The sequence below is a fragment of the Anarrhichthys ocellatus genome, unplaced genomic scaffold (assembly GCF_004355925.1).
Source record: "Anarrhichthys ocellatus isolate YVR2014 unplaced genomic scaffold, GSC_Weel_1.0 scaffold65, whole genome shotgun sequence".
Taxonomy (NCBI): Eukaryota; Metazoa; Chordata; class Actinopteri; order Perciformes; family Anarhichadidae; genus Anarrhichthys; species Anarrhichthys ocellatus.
Genome location: NW_022280095.1, coordinates 200,153 through 216,069, shown reverse-complemented (window position 1 = coordinate 216,069; position 15,917 = coordinate 200,153). Strand labels below are relative to the sequence as shown.

General features: G+C 42.5%; 4 protein-coding genes across 5 annotated transcripts in view; all 4 read left to right on the top strand.

Annotated features, from left to right (window-relative positions):
- The window catches only part of aldocb (aldolase C, fructose-bisphosphate, b), an 8,938-nt gene extending 6,227 nt beyond the window's left edge, over positions 1–2,711 (top strand). Inside the window, exons 5-9 of the mRNA XM_031872604.1 lie at positions 54–214; positions 364–447; positions 539–713; positions 1,361–1,560; positions 1,650–2,711. Coding sequence (XP_031728464.1) covers positions 54–214; positions 364–447; positions 539–713; positions 1,361–1,560; positions 1,650–1,742 — 713 coding nt within the window. The 3' untranslated portion in view covers positions 1,743–2,711. The remainder of the gene's footprint in view (positions 1–53; positions 215–363; positions 448–538; positions 714–1,360; positions 1,561–1,649) is intronic.
- Positions 2,712–3,715: 1,004 nt separating this feature from the next.
- pigs (phosphatidylinositol glycan anchor biosynthesis, class S) lies at positions 3,716–7,746 on the top strand. Its single transcript, XM_031872598.1, has 12 exons — positions 3,716–3,799; positions 4,607–4,746; positions 4,840–4,951; positions 5,038–5,127; positions 5,235–5,326; positions 5,584–5,824; positions 5,935–6,077; positions 6,154–6,268; positions 6,356–6,501; positions 6,676–6,776; positions 6,858–7,068; positions 7,216–7,746. The coding sequence occupies exons 1-12, from the start codon at positions 3,781–3,783 to the stop codon at positions 7,492–7,494; spliced, it is 1,689 nt and encodes a 562-aa protein (XP_031728458.1). The 5' UTR covers positions 3,716–3,780; the 3' UTR covers positions 7,495–7,746.
- Positions 7,747–8,058: 312 nt separating this feature from the next.
- On the top strand, positions 8,059–12,034 carry srsf1b (serine and arginine rich splicing factor 1b). Of its 2 annotated transcripts, XR_004213673.1 has the most exons (5): positions 8,059–8,500; positions 9,539–9,765; positions 9,846–10,018; positions 10,427–11,058; positions 11,433–12,034. XR_004213673.1 is itself a non-coding variant. In XM_031872605.1 (4 exons), the coding sequence occupies exons 1-4, from the start codon at positions 8,307–8,309 to the stop codon at positions 10,616–10,618; spliced, it is 786 nt and encodes a 261-aa protein (XP_031728465.1). In that variant the 5' UTR covers positions 8,059–8,306; the 3' UTR covers positions 10,619–12,034. The 2 variants fall into 2 exon arrangements, 1 of the variants encoding a protein (XP_031728465.1); XM_031872605.1 differs by having other exon boundaries at positions 10,427–12,034.
- Positions 12,035–14,030: 1,996 nt separating this feature from the next.
- dynll2b (dynein, light chain, LC8-type 2b) lies at positions 14,031–15,891 on the top strand. The gene is made up of 3 exons (XM_031872707.1): positions 14,031–14,148; positions 14,841–14,985; positions 15,104–15,891. The coding sequence occupies exons 2-3, from the start codon at positions 14,854–14,856 to the stop codon at positions 15,239–15,241; spliced, it is 270 nt and encodes an 89-aa protein (XP_031728567.1). The 5' UTR covers positions 14,031–14,148; positions 14,841–14,853; the 3' UTR covers positions 15,242–15,891.
- The last annotated feature ends 26 nt before the right edge of the window (positions 15,892–15,917 follow it).

The following is a 15,917-nucleotide window of genomic DNA, read 5'->3' as shown; positions in this document are numbered from 1 at the left end:
TGTGTGTGTGTGTGTGTGTGTGTGTGTGTGTGTGTGTGTGTGTTGGAGTGCAGGTTTGGACGGGCTGTCTGAGCGCTGTGCGCAGTACAAGAAGGACGGCGCGGACTTCGCCAAGTGGCGCAGTGTGCTAAAGATCAGCGACACCACGCCCTCCGAGCTGGCCATCCTAGAGAACGCTAATGTTCTGGCACGATATGCCAGCATCTGCCAGCAGGTTGGTGGGAGGGTTGTTTAGTAATGTTAAAGATATTTAATTTTTATTAAATGTGGGACACACTTTTGAACATTATAACAAACTCTTGGATATGATCCATATCTAATATGAGAGTTTGCCTTAAACGTATACTTTGCAATGTCTCCTAGAATGGTATTGTTCCTATTGTGGAACCTGAGATCCTTCCTGATGGAGAACATGACCTGAAGCGTTGCCAGTACGTCAGTGAGAAGGTGAATTTACTGAAGACTATATGACACAAACCAGTGTAAACGTCCCGTAAAGTTTCTGTTTGACATACAAGCGTCTCTCTCCTGCTGCTAGGTCCTAGCTGCAGTGTACAAGGCCCTGTCAGACCACCATGTATACCTGGAAGGGACTCTGCTGAAACCCAACATGGTCACACCTGGACACGCTTGCCCCACCAAGTACAGCAGCGAGGAAATCGCGATGGCTACCGTCACCGCCCTGCGCCGCACCGTTCCTCCTGCTGTCACGGGTCAGAGACGGACCTCAAATCTATTTATTATTCTAAAAATACACTTGCTGCTGTAGTATAAATAATGTATTGTGTAAATTTTTATTATTTCTGAATAATTTTCGCATTTATTTTACTGGAAATGATTCTGTGATTTGATACAGATTTGAAGTGAAATAGAGAGACATTTAAGACTGTTATTATATTTTCGTCAGTATTTAATTTAGCTGCATTACGTCCATTTAAACAGTTTAATTAAAGTAAATATTTATTCATCACTCATTTATTGCTGGGAATTGTTCAGTATTAATTGAATTGTATGCTTGCTTGTATAACTGACCTGCTGTGCTATGACTTCAGGGTGTGTTAGCTAAGCGTATAATTGGAATGAATTAATTGGATGCGTACCAGTCGAGTGCTGCCTCCATTTTACATATAATTAGTGCCAAATTACAATACAGTACTTTCTGGAAAATTACATAGGAAATTATTCGGATGTATTGTAAGAGAATGCATTGTTATACATCAGGATACCTTATTTGTTCCAACTGCTGATATTAAGAAGGCCAGATAATTTCCATTTATAACATTTGAAGGCTTCAGTGTATGAAATCAGGTTTGAGAAGATAAATAATGTCTGTATTTGCTTGTTTCTGTTTTATTCTCAGGAGTGACATTCTTGTCAGGTGGCCAGTCTGAAGAAGAGGCCAGCATGAACCTCAACGCCATCAACAACTGTCCACTCGCCAAGCCCTGGGCGCTGACTTTCTCCTACGGCCGGGCCCTGCAGGCCTCCGCCTTGAACGCATGGAGAGGAGAGCTGAACAACGAGAAGGCCGCTGCCGAGGAGTTCATCAAACGCGCAGAGGTCCGACAAAACCGCGAACCGTGAGAATGTTACCGAAACTCCCTCTGTGCGATGTTGTTAACAGACCCTTTTTTTCGTCTCTTCTTCAGGCAAACGGTCTGGCTGCGCTCGGCAAGTATGAGTCTTCTGGCAGCGGTACCGCCGCGGGAAAATCCCTCTACGTGGCGAATCACGCCTACTAAACATCCGCCACATTACACTGTGGTCTAGTTATAGTCTTATATCTGCTCTGCTGTTCCCCCTCACTCCTCCATCAATCACAGGCCTGCGCTGTCTACTGTACTTTAGAGATGTCAGAGTTAATATAAATTCCATGATTAGAAGTGTATTTAGAAACATAATGGGAAACTAACATACTAACGGGAACAGGCTTGTTTTTATTTCTATACAACCAAACAAATCAAAATTAGGAAATCAGAAGCTAAACAACATTAACAGTAGATCATGATAATCAGTCAGGATTCTGTCTCACTTTCTCCCCCACATGATAAATCTTGAGCCACTCCCAAACAGGGAGGTGTATGTGTTTGTGTGTGTCGGTGTTTCGCTTCTGTCAAAAACGCAGTGTTGGCTCATCCTTAAAGCGCTAAACTAACATCCTGCCTGACAGTGAGACCAACTGATTTATTAGTGGCATCGACATATCCATTAAGGGACAAGAGACTAAGACGAACAGTGTGAAGACGTTGACTTTTCAGATTTAAGTTGATCTTTTGAGCGACTGTCCAAGAGTGCGGAGTGCTTGTAGGTCCAGCAGAGGTCTGTAGACCCTCACCAAGATTCATCTTAACGTTTCTGTTCACACGCCTCTAATCAGAGAACATCTTGTGTGTCTATTCTCAGTATAACATTATCTTTAAACTACATGCAGTAATACATGTATTCAGTTGTGTGAAGCTGTCGATATTATGTGATGCTTGTGTGTATGTCACCCCCCTCCCCCACCCCCCTCCTGATTCCCCCCAGCCCGCCCCACAGGAGATGAGATGGTATCTATTGACATAATGTGGACCAATACGTGGGGTTAGCAGCGGGGGGAATCAGTCACTGCTGTGTTGGAATACTGTGATGTGTGTGATGTTAATATTGTTCTTGAATCACTTTGTGTGTCAAATAGTGGAGAAAAATAAACCTAAGAACTAAAAAAACTAGCCCGAAATCTTTTTGTGTTGCATTATTGACTCTATTCTTATGATGGCTATACCAAAATTGTATCTTTGGATACACTTGTCACGACAGTCATGCAATAGCCTTCTTGTATTACTTTATATGTCATGTTCACCCAGCCTATTTACTTCCAGTTGGTTAATTACAGTGGTGGGAGAAGTATTAAGCAATAACCCACTTTTACTATTGTATATGATGTTTTACTGGTGCATTAGTGTACAATGCATTTTACTGCTGTAGAAGTTCATGGTTGTGCAGATTTCAACTACTCTGTATACTTTTGGGTAGTCTACAGTAATACATCATATTCTATATGAACATGTTTGTAGCGTAGTTGTGCTGTGCAAACCTTGCTTCTCTAGAAAGTAAACTTTTCCTGAGCTCAGAAAAGTGACAAAAAGTGATGCATTTTCCGGCTGATCAAAGAGGGTTTTAAATATATTTTTGTTTAAGAAGTAAGCAAATTTCCTCAACCCATTAAGGAACACTTCATCCTTAACACAATACAGCTAAATCTTGCATTTGTGGCCTAAAGGTTATACCAGAAAAGGTCACCAGAACTATCCTGAGATCAGCTTGATCATCATCATCATTAGTAAGCCTCAAAATGTATGTAGTCTTGACACTAAACAAGTAAGTGACAGAAGGTTTATTTTTCTGGTCAAATGTGTATTTATGAACAAATATAAGTGTTTATTTAAGCCACCGCGTGGGGCGCTGGTTGCCAATTTCTCACATTGTGTTTTTGCGTTTGAAATGTTCACCGGGTGGGCTGACGGTTACTGCCCTCTCGCCTTCTCTTTGTGTAGGACGAACAAAGATTTGTTAAATACAATATTAACTAAATTAAATTAAATTGCGGCTATACTGTTTATAAGAAGGCTATGTATCTGGAGCACGACTTGCTGTTGTTGTACCACACACAGAATGTATATATAAGAAGGTATCTGTGGTACCACATGAACCGCCCCGTTTAGTTTTTAATTTCGATCACGTGATATTTGACTGTATTCTTCCGGATAACAAACGCACCCATTCGGCTCACTGACAGAAATGGCTACCACGGAAGTGGGTGAGTAGCTTCACAACTGAATCATGTTTTCATGATTTCCCTCCTTCGTAAAGGCAGCATTCATACCCGTTTACAGCTCTTTTTAGAGCGCGTTTCACACGTGCAACCGTTACAACAGACCCAAGCACGAGGCCGCTTTCTGAACGGTCAGACCCTCTGAAGCTAACAGTTAGCTAGCAGCAGTTAGCTAGCAATGAAGCTATCACTATTCTAGTTCTAGTATTCATCATTATGTATGTTTTATTTAACAATGAACAACAACATTGTAGTTCCTGAATTCTCGTCAAATGGAGTAAAACGCCTAATTTCTCAGTGTTTTGTATTTTTCTAGTTTTAAAACCAAACCAGGTCATGCAGCCATTCAACGTCGCTGTGTGTGTTGACCAATTGATGTTGACTATAGCTTACATCTTTGCATCTTAATACGTAGTACTCGTCATTAATCGACTAATCAGATATGTAAACATATTATTCAATCAATGGCCAATCCTCTGCCTGCCATGTACTTTGAGATACCAATATAATCATGATACAGGAACTTTTTTGGAAAGCTGTTAATGTATAAAATAATGAGACAGAAACATCTGTTATTGGTTAGTCTAGTGACAAATCAAGGTATTCGTCACATTGATATACATTTTAAAAATCCATTATTGCCATAAAACAGCCCTGTGCATTGATTTGCTAATCAACCAGAGATAATACAGGAAGAGCAAACAAGTGTAAATGGCAAACTCTCTGACGGTTGTAACGCCTGTATGTCCAGTAATGCCTCGAGGCTCATCTGTCTCACTGTCTGTCTCTCAGAGCGTAGGCGAGGCCACCTGGCTGCTCTGTCCATAGCAGCCGTGGTCATCATCGTGGGCGTCCCTCTGTGGTGGAGAACCACTGAGACCTACCGCGCCTGGCTGCCTGTCACTCAGATAAATGAGTTGTCTAATCTGCAGGTTCCTTCATGCTTCCTGCTATTAATTACATATTGCCGTCTTGTTATCCATTTTATCCTCTCATGTGTAATACATGTTTATTTATCTTTGTAGCTACAGTTGAGTGCTGATGTGGAGGTTGTGTTTGCGCGTGGAACGGTGACACCAGAACAGCAGAAGAAGTTCCCACTGACACAGACACAGGATGAGGAACACACAGTCGATGGTGATTTATTCATTAACGCAGTCTTTGTTTTGTCTTGTGGTTACACTGCAAGGTAATAAATGCCTCCTATTTTTTTTTGTTTCCAGAGGACACCGCTTTGAGGTACAGGTATGAGACAAAGTACCGCACAGCTACGATCATGGAGGAGGACGCCCTGAACCAGCCCACTGCTGCAGGTGAGGTGTTGTCTGCCCGTCAAATCGTGCTTTCAGCTCTTTTGCTAACTCGGTGTGAGACCGCGGATCATAATTTCTCTCCTTCTCTCTCGTTCTTCTGTTTACAGAGGCCGATCTATCTCTGCACACGCTCAGTGAGAGTCCGTGTGGCTCTTTGGTTGTGTACGTGATCCCAGAGTCATCTTCACTGCTGCCTGAGGTTAAAACTCTCTTTTTAAATCTCTCTTTTTGTTCCCCCTTGTATTTAGTTTTAAAGAGTACTGTTGATCCTTTCATATTCTGTCTGTGCATAGTTTTATGTTATGATGAATGGTGACTTTAACTTTTCTCAGCTCATGTATCTCTGTGGAATTTAGTGTATCATTACTTCTTAGAGATACAGTACAATATAGTACTTTCTGCACAGCTGAGACTCTGTAGTAGTAGATACCGGTAATATACCTTCATGCCTCTTAGGATGTGGATGTGTATGTCGGTCAGCGGCGGACAGCCCTGCTGCGTATCGGTGCCCAGATGAGAGTGGGCAAGACACTGGATCAGTTACTGGCTCACCTGGAGCCGCGGACCAAGCAGGTGCTGCAGGTGATGTCGTTCAGCCACACCGACATCACCGCGGCCCTCAGCGACAGAGTCCGCCTCAGCCCTGGCAACAAAGAGAGCATCGCTGACAGCATGAGAGCCTTTAAATCCAGCCCAGGTTGGTCTTTGTTTCAGCACAGAGTGGACCGATTTGGTTTCCTTATCCAGTCAGTGTGTGCTTTAACTATGTAACCAGTGTTTTCCTGTTTGTTTCTATCTTCTCTTTAGGTTATGAGATAACATTCAGTCTGCTGAACCCAGACCCAAAGTCACACCGGCTGCACTGGGACATAGAGGGTGCTGTGCAGACCTACATCCAACCTTTGCTCACAAAACTGGCCTCTGTGGCCAACTTTAGCATCGACTCTCAGGTAATGTGTGTGTGTGAATGTGCACGGTTACAGGATGCTCGGCCATTGTATGTTAATGAACATATTCTCCTCACAGACCTTATACTACGCCATGCTCGGTGTCAACCCGCGCTTTGACAGCAGCCTCGGGGCCTACACGCTCAACTCTGACAGCCTTGCCCATGTGATCAACCCTGTGGAGGCTAGACTGGGTAAAAGAAAACACACACTGAATGTTGTGTCAGTTGTCCTGATGTATTTATATATAATTGTCTTTTTTTTTTGCATTTGATTTTAAGGCTCAAATGCTGCATCTTCCAACCCGGTATTGAATTTTCTTCTGTACGTCCCGGATGCCCATCATTCACCCCTTCACATTCATGACCGCAAGAAACAGGAAGTGCCCTCTAATGCGTTTCACTCTCCACGTTGGGGTGGAATTATGGTAAAATAATCTTAAGGCAACACTGGGTGACAGTGGTCTGACTACTATGAATTCATTTTCAGTGACTATGTCATATATTACTAATAATTTGTTAGGTATATCGTGATTTTGCACTCTTCATTTGCTGTTTTGGGTCCAGATCAACCAAATAATGTCTTATCCATGTTGTTATAGATCTATAATGTTAATAGTTTCTATGGACCAGAGGCTGTGTTCCCTGTTGATCTCAACATCGACATGGCCAAAGTCATGGGAGTCTTTCTCGCACAGCTTCGGTAAGTGGACACCTACTGTACGACGGGCGTATAGCTTTTCATGTAAACACGAGGTAACTCTGCTGCACCGTGTTCTGTCAGACTGTTGCTGGGTGTGCAGACATCCACCGCTCCCTCTGGCTTCCTGGTGGCACCGTGCGGCAGCACAGGCCTAGCCGATTGGGAGCTGGACCGTCTCATGTGGAGTCGGACTGTGGAGAATGTTGCAACAGCAACCACGACCATCACGTCACTGGCACAGCTGTTGGACCAAATAGGCAACATTGTTATCAATGATAACATTGCTGAACAGGTAAGAAGCACACACACCCTTGCATTAATCAGTAGTAAGCTGCTTATAGGAACACAATGTCAGGCTGAATGAATGAACAAATTACAGTGCTTTTTTCAACTCAAAAAGAAGTTGCCTGTTATACTATTCTGATTCATATTTCCTCAGGTGTCCAGTGCCGTCACGTCTCTCCAGCTGGCTGTGGCTGAGTTGGAGGCCGGGAACCTCCGCTTTGCTCTGCAGTACAGTAAAGAGGCCATCCTGGCATCAGAGAGGGCCTTCTTTGACCCTTCACTCCTGCATCTCCTCTACTTCCCTGATGACCAGAAGTTTGCTATCTACATACCCCTCTTCCTGCCTATGTGTGTGCCTATTCTTCTGTCGCTGCTCAAAATAGTGTCTGACGCTCGACAGAAACGCAGAGAGAAGCAAGCCAAAAAGGACTGAGGACGCATGAAGGGAAGATGTGATGAACAGGTGGTCTGGACAAAACACACGTTATGAACTGTTTTGTCAGTGGCCTTGACATTTAGGTACAGCAGTGTGCATGAAGCAAGACTCGTTTGCAGCATTGGGGTGTGGAAATTACAAAACGGTAATTTATTGTTTCATGTAAGGAATTGTGTTTACTTTAAGATTTTAATGAATGGCTGCCGACGCTGTGTAACACTGCATACTGGAACGCTTGAATTGTTATAAATGTGTACAAATTTTATATTTGAATTCCATTTTCTTTTCTAAGTTATTAACAAATAAAAACTTAAGTTGTAACTCATGTGTTTTTTTTCTGTGGTTAGCAAGAAAATAAGAACACTTGAGTATTTTGATATGATCAAAAGCTTCAGAAAAGCTCCTTTATGAACGTTGAGGTGACATAGTTTTTTTTAATCAACCTTTGTTTCAAAGGCTAGAGCTTTTTGTTTTAAACTCAACGGGATGGAGGACACTTCCACTACTGTGCGGTAGGTGGCGGTGTGTGCACATTTAAAGGTGGTTGTAATCCGTTGCACCACAGAAGAAGAGCGCTTTGTTGGAGGAAGGCTACGGTCGCGGCGCACAAGTTTTAGCTCGTGTGAATTTTTATATTTGGGAAATCCACCCCGAAGGTTTCAGCTGTACCGTTAGCTACATAGCTATCACGTAATTCGCCGACTATATATTCTATCCAGTTATATATCTACGCGCCATCCTAACGTCTGCTCGGCCAGTTTTACTAACTTCCTTAGCTAGCTGTTATTGTTAGCTAGTTCTGTGCTAACATGTCTGGCGGAGGTGTAGTCCGAGGACCTGCGGGGAGCAACGATTGTCGTATCTACGTGGGTAATCTTCCCCCTGATATCCGCTCAAAGGACGTGGAAGATTTGTTCTACAAATACGGAGCCATCCGCGATATCGATCTGAAGAACCGAAGAGGAGGACCGCCGTTCGCCTTCGTGCAGTTCGAGGACCCGAGGTGAGCTGCGGTCTCCCGCCACGCTCCGTTGTTACCGTCGGTCTGCACGTGTTTCCAAAGCCAATATCTAAAAAACAATCATCAATAGGCACATGCACACACCCAGCTGCGAGTTTATTAGGTATAACCTGCAACAAATAACACATTCTTGAAGGTTAAAATGTTAAAACTGTTTCATACGTTATTGATTGATTTACGTGGTCATTTTGGAGGGAGTATTTTGTAGCGCTATTGACTATTTTATTATACAGAGATGCGTTTGTAATATTTAGTCAACTCTAATTTACTGCATTAGTTTTAGCTAATGCGTGGTGTGTCCAATGAATATCGTATTTGCATAAAAGTAAACTATAGATTGGTTCCACCGAAACCCGTTCCCACCAAACGTTTGCTTCTCTAAAGTACCAACAACCTGGCCAACCAGTTAATCCGTAACACTAATGTAATGCTGCAATTTAAAGCCGCAGTCAGTGGTGTAGTGGAGGGTATACGGGGTTTATATTACACCCACCTATCAGGCAAAAGCCCTCTGAATACATGAGTATACCCACTTCTAGATAACTCGCCCACCTCTGCGATCATTAATTGATCAGCTGATCGACAGTCAATTTATTAATTTTTCAAAATTCCCCTTCCGGCTTTTAAAATGTGGAAAGTGCTTTCTTTTGTTTGTTGTAACATGTCTTGATATTGAGGCCAAAGACTAAACGATAGAGGACTGATATCTCTTTCCTTACACAAAGACGATTAATTAAAGCAACTAATTGACAGCACATTAAACTCTTTATATGCAATAATAGTTTCCTGTATAAATCTATGAGGCCACATATGGGTTTGTATTAACACGAAGAAAAGAAACATATCTCTCTTCTCAGGGAATACACAAATTCAGCAAGATTCATTTTCTCCACTGGTTTAATCAGTTTAGTTTGCAAGATAATATGTTACGATTAATAAATCGGCTGAACTGGTATCTTGGGCCCTTAACTAGTAACGCTCTGTGTGAATGTAGCTGATTGAAGTTTGATGATTTCACAGGGATTCTGAGGATGCCGTCTACGGGCGTGATGGTTACGACTACGATGGCTACCGCTTGCGCGTTGAGTTTCCTAGAAGTGGACGGGGAGGCGGAGGAGGAGGCGGTGGTGATCGCGGCGGCGGTGGCGGCGGAGGGGGTGGTGGTGGTGGTGGCGGACCAATGGGACCCCAGAGGGGAAGGCATGGCCCGCCCTCTCGACGCTCAGAGTACAGGGTTCTTGTGTCAGGTGGGTGATGTTTTGTACTTCGCTCTTCACCAAAAGTGTATAAATGAAAGTACGAGTCTCACGCCACTTTTCCCTGTCAGGTCTTCCGTCCAGTGGAAGCTGGCAGGACCTGAAGGATCACATGCGAGAGGCAGGTGATGTATGTTATGCTGATGTGTACCGCGATGGCACCGGGGTAGTTGAGTTTGTACGCAAAGAAGACATGTCCTACGCTGTCCGTCAATTGGACAACACCAAGTTTCGTTCTCACGAGGTACGTATGGGGCTGCAGCCTCCCGCTAACTTAATAAGGAATGGTTTTCTCAAAGGAAGAAGGTGGAAATGACCGGGCAGTAAGTAAATGCCAGCGTTAGGTTTGAATGGTTATTCAATGTTTTTCATCATAATGCTATGCGTGTCGCTCGTGTAGTGAAGATAACTGATGGTAGCGTGGTAAGAATATGCTTCACTGCGTGGCTTATTTATCAGAATGTCTTGGCCCACTTCTGGTTGTTAAACTATTGAACCTCAAAACAGATGTTTTGTAAGTCAAGCAGAGGTCTTAAAGATGACAAAGACAACTTACACATGCTAATCGATGTGTGCGTGTGTGTGTGCGTGTGTGTGTGCGTGTGTGTGTGCGTGTGTGTGTGCGTGTGTGTGTGTGTGTGTTTATGTTTAGGGAGAGACTGCCTACATTCATGTGAAGGTGGACGGTCCTCGCAGCCCGAGCTATGGTCGTTCTCGCTCTCGTAGCCGGAGCCGCAGTCGCAGCCGGAGCCGGACCCCCAGCCCGAGCCAAAGCAAGAGCGGGTCCCGTCGCAGCAGAGGGTCTCCCCGTTACTCTCCCCGCCGCTCTCGCTCCCGCACCTAGAGCTAACGCAACGGTGTGACTCTGGAGCCGGAGAGGAAGTCTTCACATCACTCAACAAATCCTGTATACTCATCACGGATCATCTCATGATACCTGTTTACACTGTCTTCTTGTGTATCTCCCTCCCCCTCCCCACACACACACACACTTTTTGTTGCAGTTTTCTTATTTAGATATCATTTTTTGTCCACGGACCCATTCTTCCTTGTCCCTTTCTCACCATCAGTTTTCTGATCTGTCACCCTTCCCTATACTTTTCTTCTACTTGTCCTCCTACGCTTTTTGTTTTGAAGCATCAACCTCTTTGAAGCATATACTACTGTCCTTTTGACCCTCTTGTGTGTCTCTCTGTAGAGTTCAGAGGAACAGGATAGGATGGGAACAGAGGAAACAGTTCATATTAAGATAAACAGGAGGAGGAGTCAAATATGGCACCAATGGTATGATGGCTGTGCCTTGTCAACTGTGAAATCTGCATTATAAGGCTGTTCAGTTTTTTTTAAACATGCACTTGACAATAGAGTGCTGTTGTTGAATGTTTTCAGTTGTAACAAGTTCTGTATACCACTTTGTATTTGGAGACTCAAAACTTGTGGTTTGTTGTTGTTTTTGTTTTATTTTTGCTTTTGCTCGTCTTCGTCTTTTAGTCTCCAAAGTAAATTTTAGTTTGGGAATGATTATATAGGGTGTTCCCTGTTTTTCACCAAGTAAACTCCCTCGTAGATGCATTTATTGACATTTTTTAATTTTGGTATTTTCTGAAGGTGTGATTCTAACTTGCCTCCTTCTCTTTGGTTCTGCTGGTATTCTGAAGGTTTGGACTGGGCTCATTGTCCCCCCATTCCGGAGCCGGATCAGGATTCAGGATCAGAGCAGGATTAGGATTAGGCTTCAGGATGGATACATGGATCAGGAGCATGGGAGCATTTTACCGGGAGATGATCCTGACCCCTGGCCCTGTCCACATAACCCCGTCAAACCGGAAATAGGGAAATATTCAAACTAAATTGGCTTTCAAATAATCCAAATTAATTTTTATTTTATTTTTTCCATTTTGTGTGGGACCTCAGAGACACAATTACTGCCGGCACTGTGACAACCGATTTTATTTTTGTTTTTCAAAATTATAAAAAAAAAAAAAAAGGAAGAGCTCAGCTCAAAACCAGGAGGGCTGGGAGGTGCAGGATGGATCCACACGCGTAAGGAGAGTGGTAAATAGTGAGCGGCCATTAACAGCGGAGTAGGGAGGGAAGAGGGAGGACTAGGACGCGACAAGGGAATGTGACCTTAACGTGGTTTGTATCTTTTTCTTAGGTCAGTCTTTTGCTGCAGACGATGATTTGATTGATTTTCTTAAGTATGATCTCCAGTATCCTAAAGCTTTATTCTCTTTTAATAAAAATTTCAATAACATAGGTCAAGTGTTTGTGCTGTTTTTTTCCACAGTATGTCTTGATGCCACAAAAGGTGCCTTAAGTCACCAAATACATGCAGGAGATTTAAGAAGTACATTTGTCTCTAGGAAGGTGAAGATGGAGCTTTTTATCGGCAGACGGTCCAACCCCTGTCCCACGATCTATAACCATCAAATAGTGGAATATTCTAAATAAATTGGCTGTCAGACAAAAAAAAGTTTCTTTTAGTGTGGGACCTCATATGCAATCACAGAGGAGTGATTGTTTTGTTTGGATTATACTTTCAAAAATATATATCAAAACGGGGAGGGCAGGAAGGTACATCCATGATTTAAGCACATGAAGATATGAATTGTGGGTAATTAATAGTTAAGGAAGAGAGATCTGTGAAGCTATCTATTCAATGAAAGCTACATTTAAACTTTAATTTTGGCCTTTTTTCAGTATCTGTTCTGTACTGTCCAAATAATAGATTCCAGTGAGTCAAAGTAAAGACGAGATGAAAAGTGCAAATAGCTTCAGACTTATAATATCTAACTAGACTGAAGGTTTTTTGTGAAATTGTGTGATAAGAATATTCCCGTTTAAATATTTATCTGTTGTGTGCATTTGTACATGCATTGACACTAACGGGAAGGATAACTCCACTTTTGCAGAGGCCGGGTTTCTATCTTTCATGTCACCAAAAATTCACTCTGACACTGTCCTACAGTTCTTATTTGGCCCCAAATAAAGAAAAACGGTCTGTCTGTTTGGTGAGCCTGCAGGCATTAAAGCAGAGGGAAATCCCAATTATGAAATATTAGTGAGGTGGAAACTGTAAGCCGTTTATGCTAATCCTTCCGTTACTACCTTTACTTTAATTATAATTGTGTACTCAAGCCTCGATCCCTAAGTAATCCCCTAAAGATCCCCTCCAGACAAATTTAAGAACAAAATATACAAATAGTGTTCATTGTAGTGTCCCACTTAACTGTAAAGTAAAAATAAAAAGGTTTCCACATCACACTTATGTATACGTGTAAACTGAACTATGATTGGCTTACTAGCTGAGATGTCACACAATCCTGCTTGTATTTACATGTTTTAAACTCAGATTTAAAGTGATCCTTTTCTCAAACATTCTGCACAGTGAAGCTCAAACGTATGAGCACCGTTCTGGACTTAGATGTTGTATGTTTTTAGAGGCTGCAATATATAAAAATAACAGTTTAAAAATCAAATGTATTGTCAGTACACGAGACGCACAGTCTGGGAAGTGGCCCAATTTCAGTGTGTGATGTAAATTGTTTATTTATTTATTGTGATATGCTCTTTTGTGTGTATTTACAACTGATCAGGGATCTAAACGATGCACAATCGTCTATTTTAATTTCTCATGCGTTGCAAGTTGAACCTAACCACGGGGATCAACCACTTCCTCTGCGGTTGACAGGTGATTGTTGTTATGGAAGGTTCCTAAATGAGTGAAATTACCGGGACGTATCTAAATGGCCGCCATGATGAGAGCTAGACGAATTTTCTAAATGCTTAGGAAAGGTGCTTTCGATGCTTCCTTTCTCATCTCCTTCAGCATAGGATACACTGGACCTTCCTTTACCAAAGGAAAGAGGATAATACTGCCCCACAATCCCTTGCGGCGGCATCGTTTCAAGTGACGCACCATTCGGCCGTCCATGAAAACAAACGATATGGTTTTGTTACGCAGGTTTTACAGTCATACTCATAAGTGTAGTCGGTTTCTCTAAGCACTATGGTTGTCTTTCCTAACTCCTCATGAATTCTCCTTCACATATTTCCTTGACCCCCCATGACGTTTTCCATCGAGGTCAAGGAAAAGTGCTCGAGAATAACCGTTGGGATGTAATTGTAGGGCTTATCGAAGGGGGTGGGGGGGTTGAAACCAGTGCATTCTGGGTGGAAATAAGATGCAGGCAGTGTCCGCAAGTGAAAAACGCCGTCACCAGGGTGGAGGCTTCCCTCCAGCCAATCAGCTACCGGATGTGTTGTGAAGGGCGGAGTCAAAGACGCACGCTTTCTTTGGATAAATGAACGGATATCTGTGCAGCTGCCCGTTACATACAACTCCTAACAATTCAACTTCGCTGAGAGACGGTGAGTGTTTACTGCGACTGTCGCCTTGTTTGTTAATAACACAATAAGGTGAAAGTGAATACTGATGCTTCCTTTGCTGGTATGCTAATGTTGCCTGAGCCTCTTGTATTTTTCCTGAAAAGCTGAATGAATGCTCCCTCCACTTTCTTTACATTGATATTTGTAAACCTTCCAAATTTAAGTAAATTGTGGCTGAATATGTGCAGAAATAGTTACGGGTAACTTCCCAAGCAGCAGTAAATCAAAGATGTACTGCTTTCAGCTGTACAGTGCAGGCTATATCTTGTCAGAAACCTTCTTTTATGCCTTGATGTGCAAAATTGACTCGTTGTGTGTCTCACAAATACCCATTTGTGAGACACACAACGAGTCTAAATGTGTATATATATATATATATCCAGAACAACTCTTACTGTGTAGCCTCCAAGTGATGGAGATCAGGGTTTTTACCTCAAAGTTATCCAGATGACTTGATGATCCTGCTTCATGAGGCCTCATATACAATTAAGGCCAATTGGATTGGCTAGATGGGCACCATTCTCATCTAACTCTGAATTATATATCATCAAATTTTAAAAATGCAATTATGTAGATGCCTAACTACAGCTATAGTGACTGTTTGCACTGGAACCAGTCAGAACTAAGTGGAAAATGTAACTTGATAATTGGTAGTTTTTCTTCCTCCCTTGCAGTCAAACAGCCAAAATGACTGAGAAGAAGGCCGTGATAAAGAATGCAGACATGTCTGATGAAATGCAGCAGGATGCAGTGGACTGTGCCATGCAGGCTATGGAGAAGTACAACATTGAAAAGGACATTGCCGCCTATGTCAAAAAGGTACATTTAGATCAATATTAAATGAGTAGTGCAAAGGTGTAACATGTGGAACCTGTTGTGAAAGACTTTTTTTAATCTATGATCTGCTAATTATTATTGTCCCCCCCCCCCCCGAAAGGAGTTTGACAAGAAGTACAACCCCACATGGCATTGCATTGTCGGGAGAAACTTCGGCAGCTACGTGACGCACGAGACGAAGCATTTCATCTACTTCTACCTGGGCCAGGTGGCCATTCTACTGTTCAAGTCGGGCTGAATGCCAAACGAGCCCTCCGAAAACTACTTTTAATTCAGCCCTTAATACTTCTGTGCCACGCTGTTAATTTGCTACCACCTTTGTGCAGACATGCCTACCTCATGTTTTCCTGCTTGCTTCAGTCTGTTGTTGTGTGCCACCGTCGGTGGACGGCGCTTTAGTCATGCCTGGACTGGTGATGTGCCGATCATAGAAAATGTCAATTTAAAACTACTCTCCATTCCAGCACTCAATCAACGTTTTCGCATCTGACAGACTCGTGAATCATGATTTCCGGATATTATTTTTGCTGTGAATTGACGCGCGGACCTTGTACATTGTTTTCATATGGATATGTTGTATAATAACTTATTTTTCATGGAATTAAAACGAGCAACAGAAAGTTTTTGTTGAAATGCCTTTTTAATTTTCAGTGTTGACTGAGATTGAATATAAATTCCAAGTCTGTTGCTTGCAATTAATAAAGAAAACAACATGCCAAGAGATTGAAGGTTTTCTACATGCGTTGACATTCCTGTTTCCACTTCGGTTGTGACTCTTGACGATGTTAGTGCTGTATATCTCTGGAATGTAATTTAGTGTGCAGTTTGGTATTGTAATATTTTTGACATGTTGAGCACAAAACTGACAGTAAATTTCTTCAAAATGTGTGTGTGTGCCTTGAATTTGCTTCACT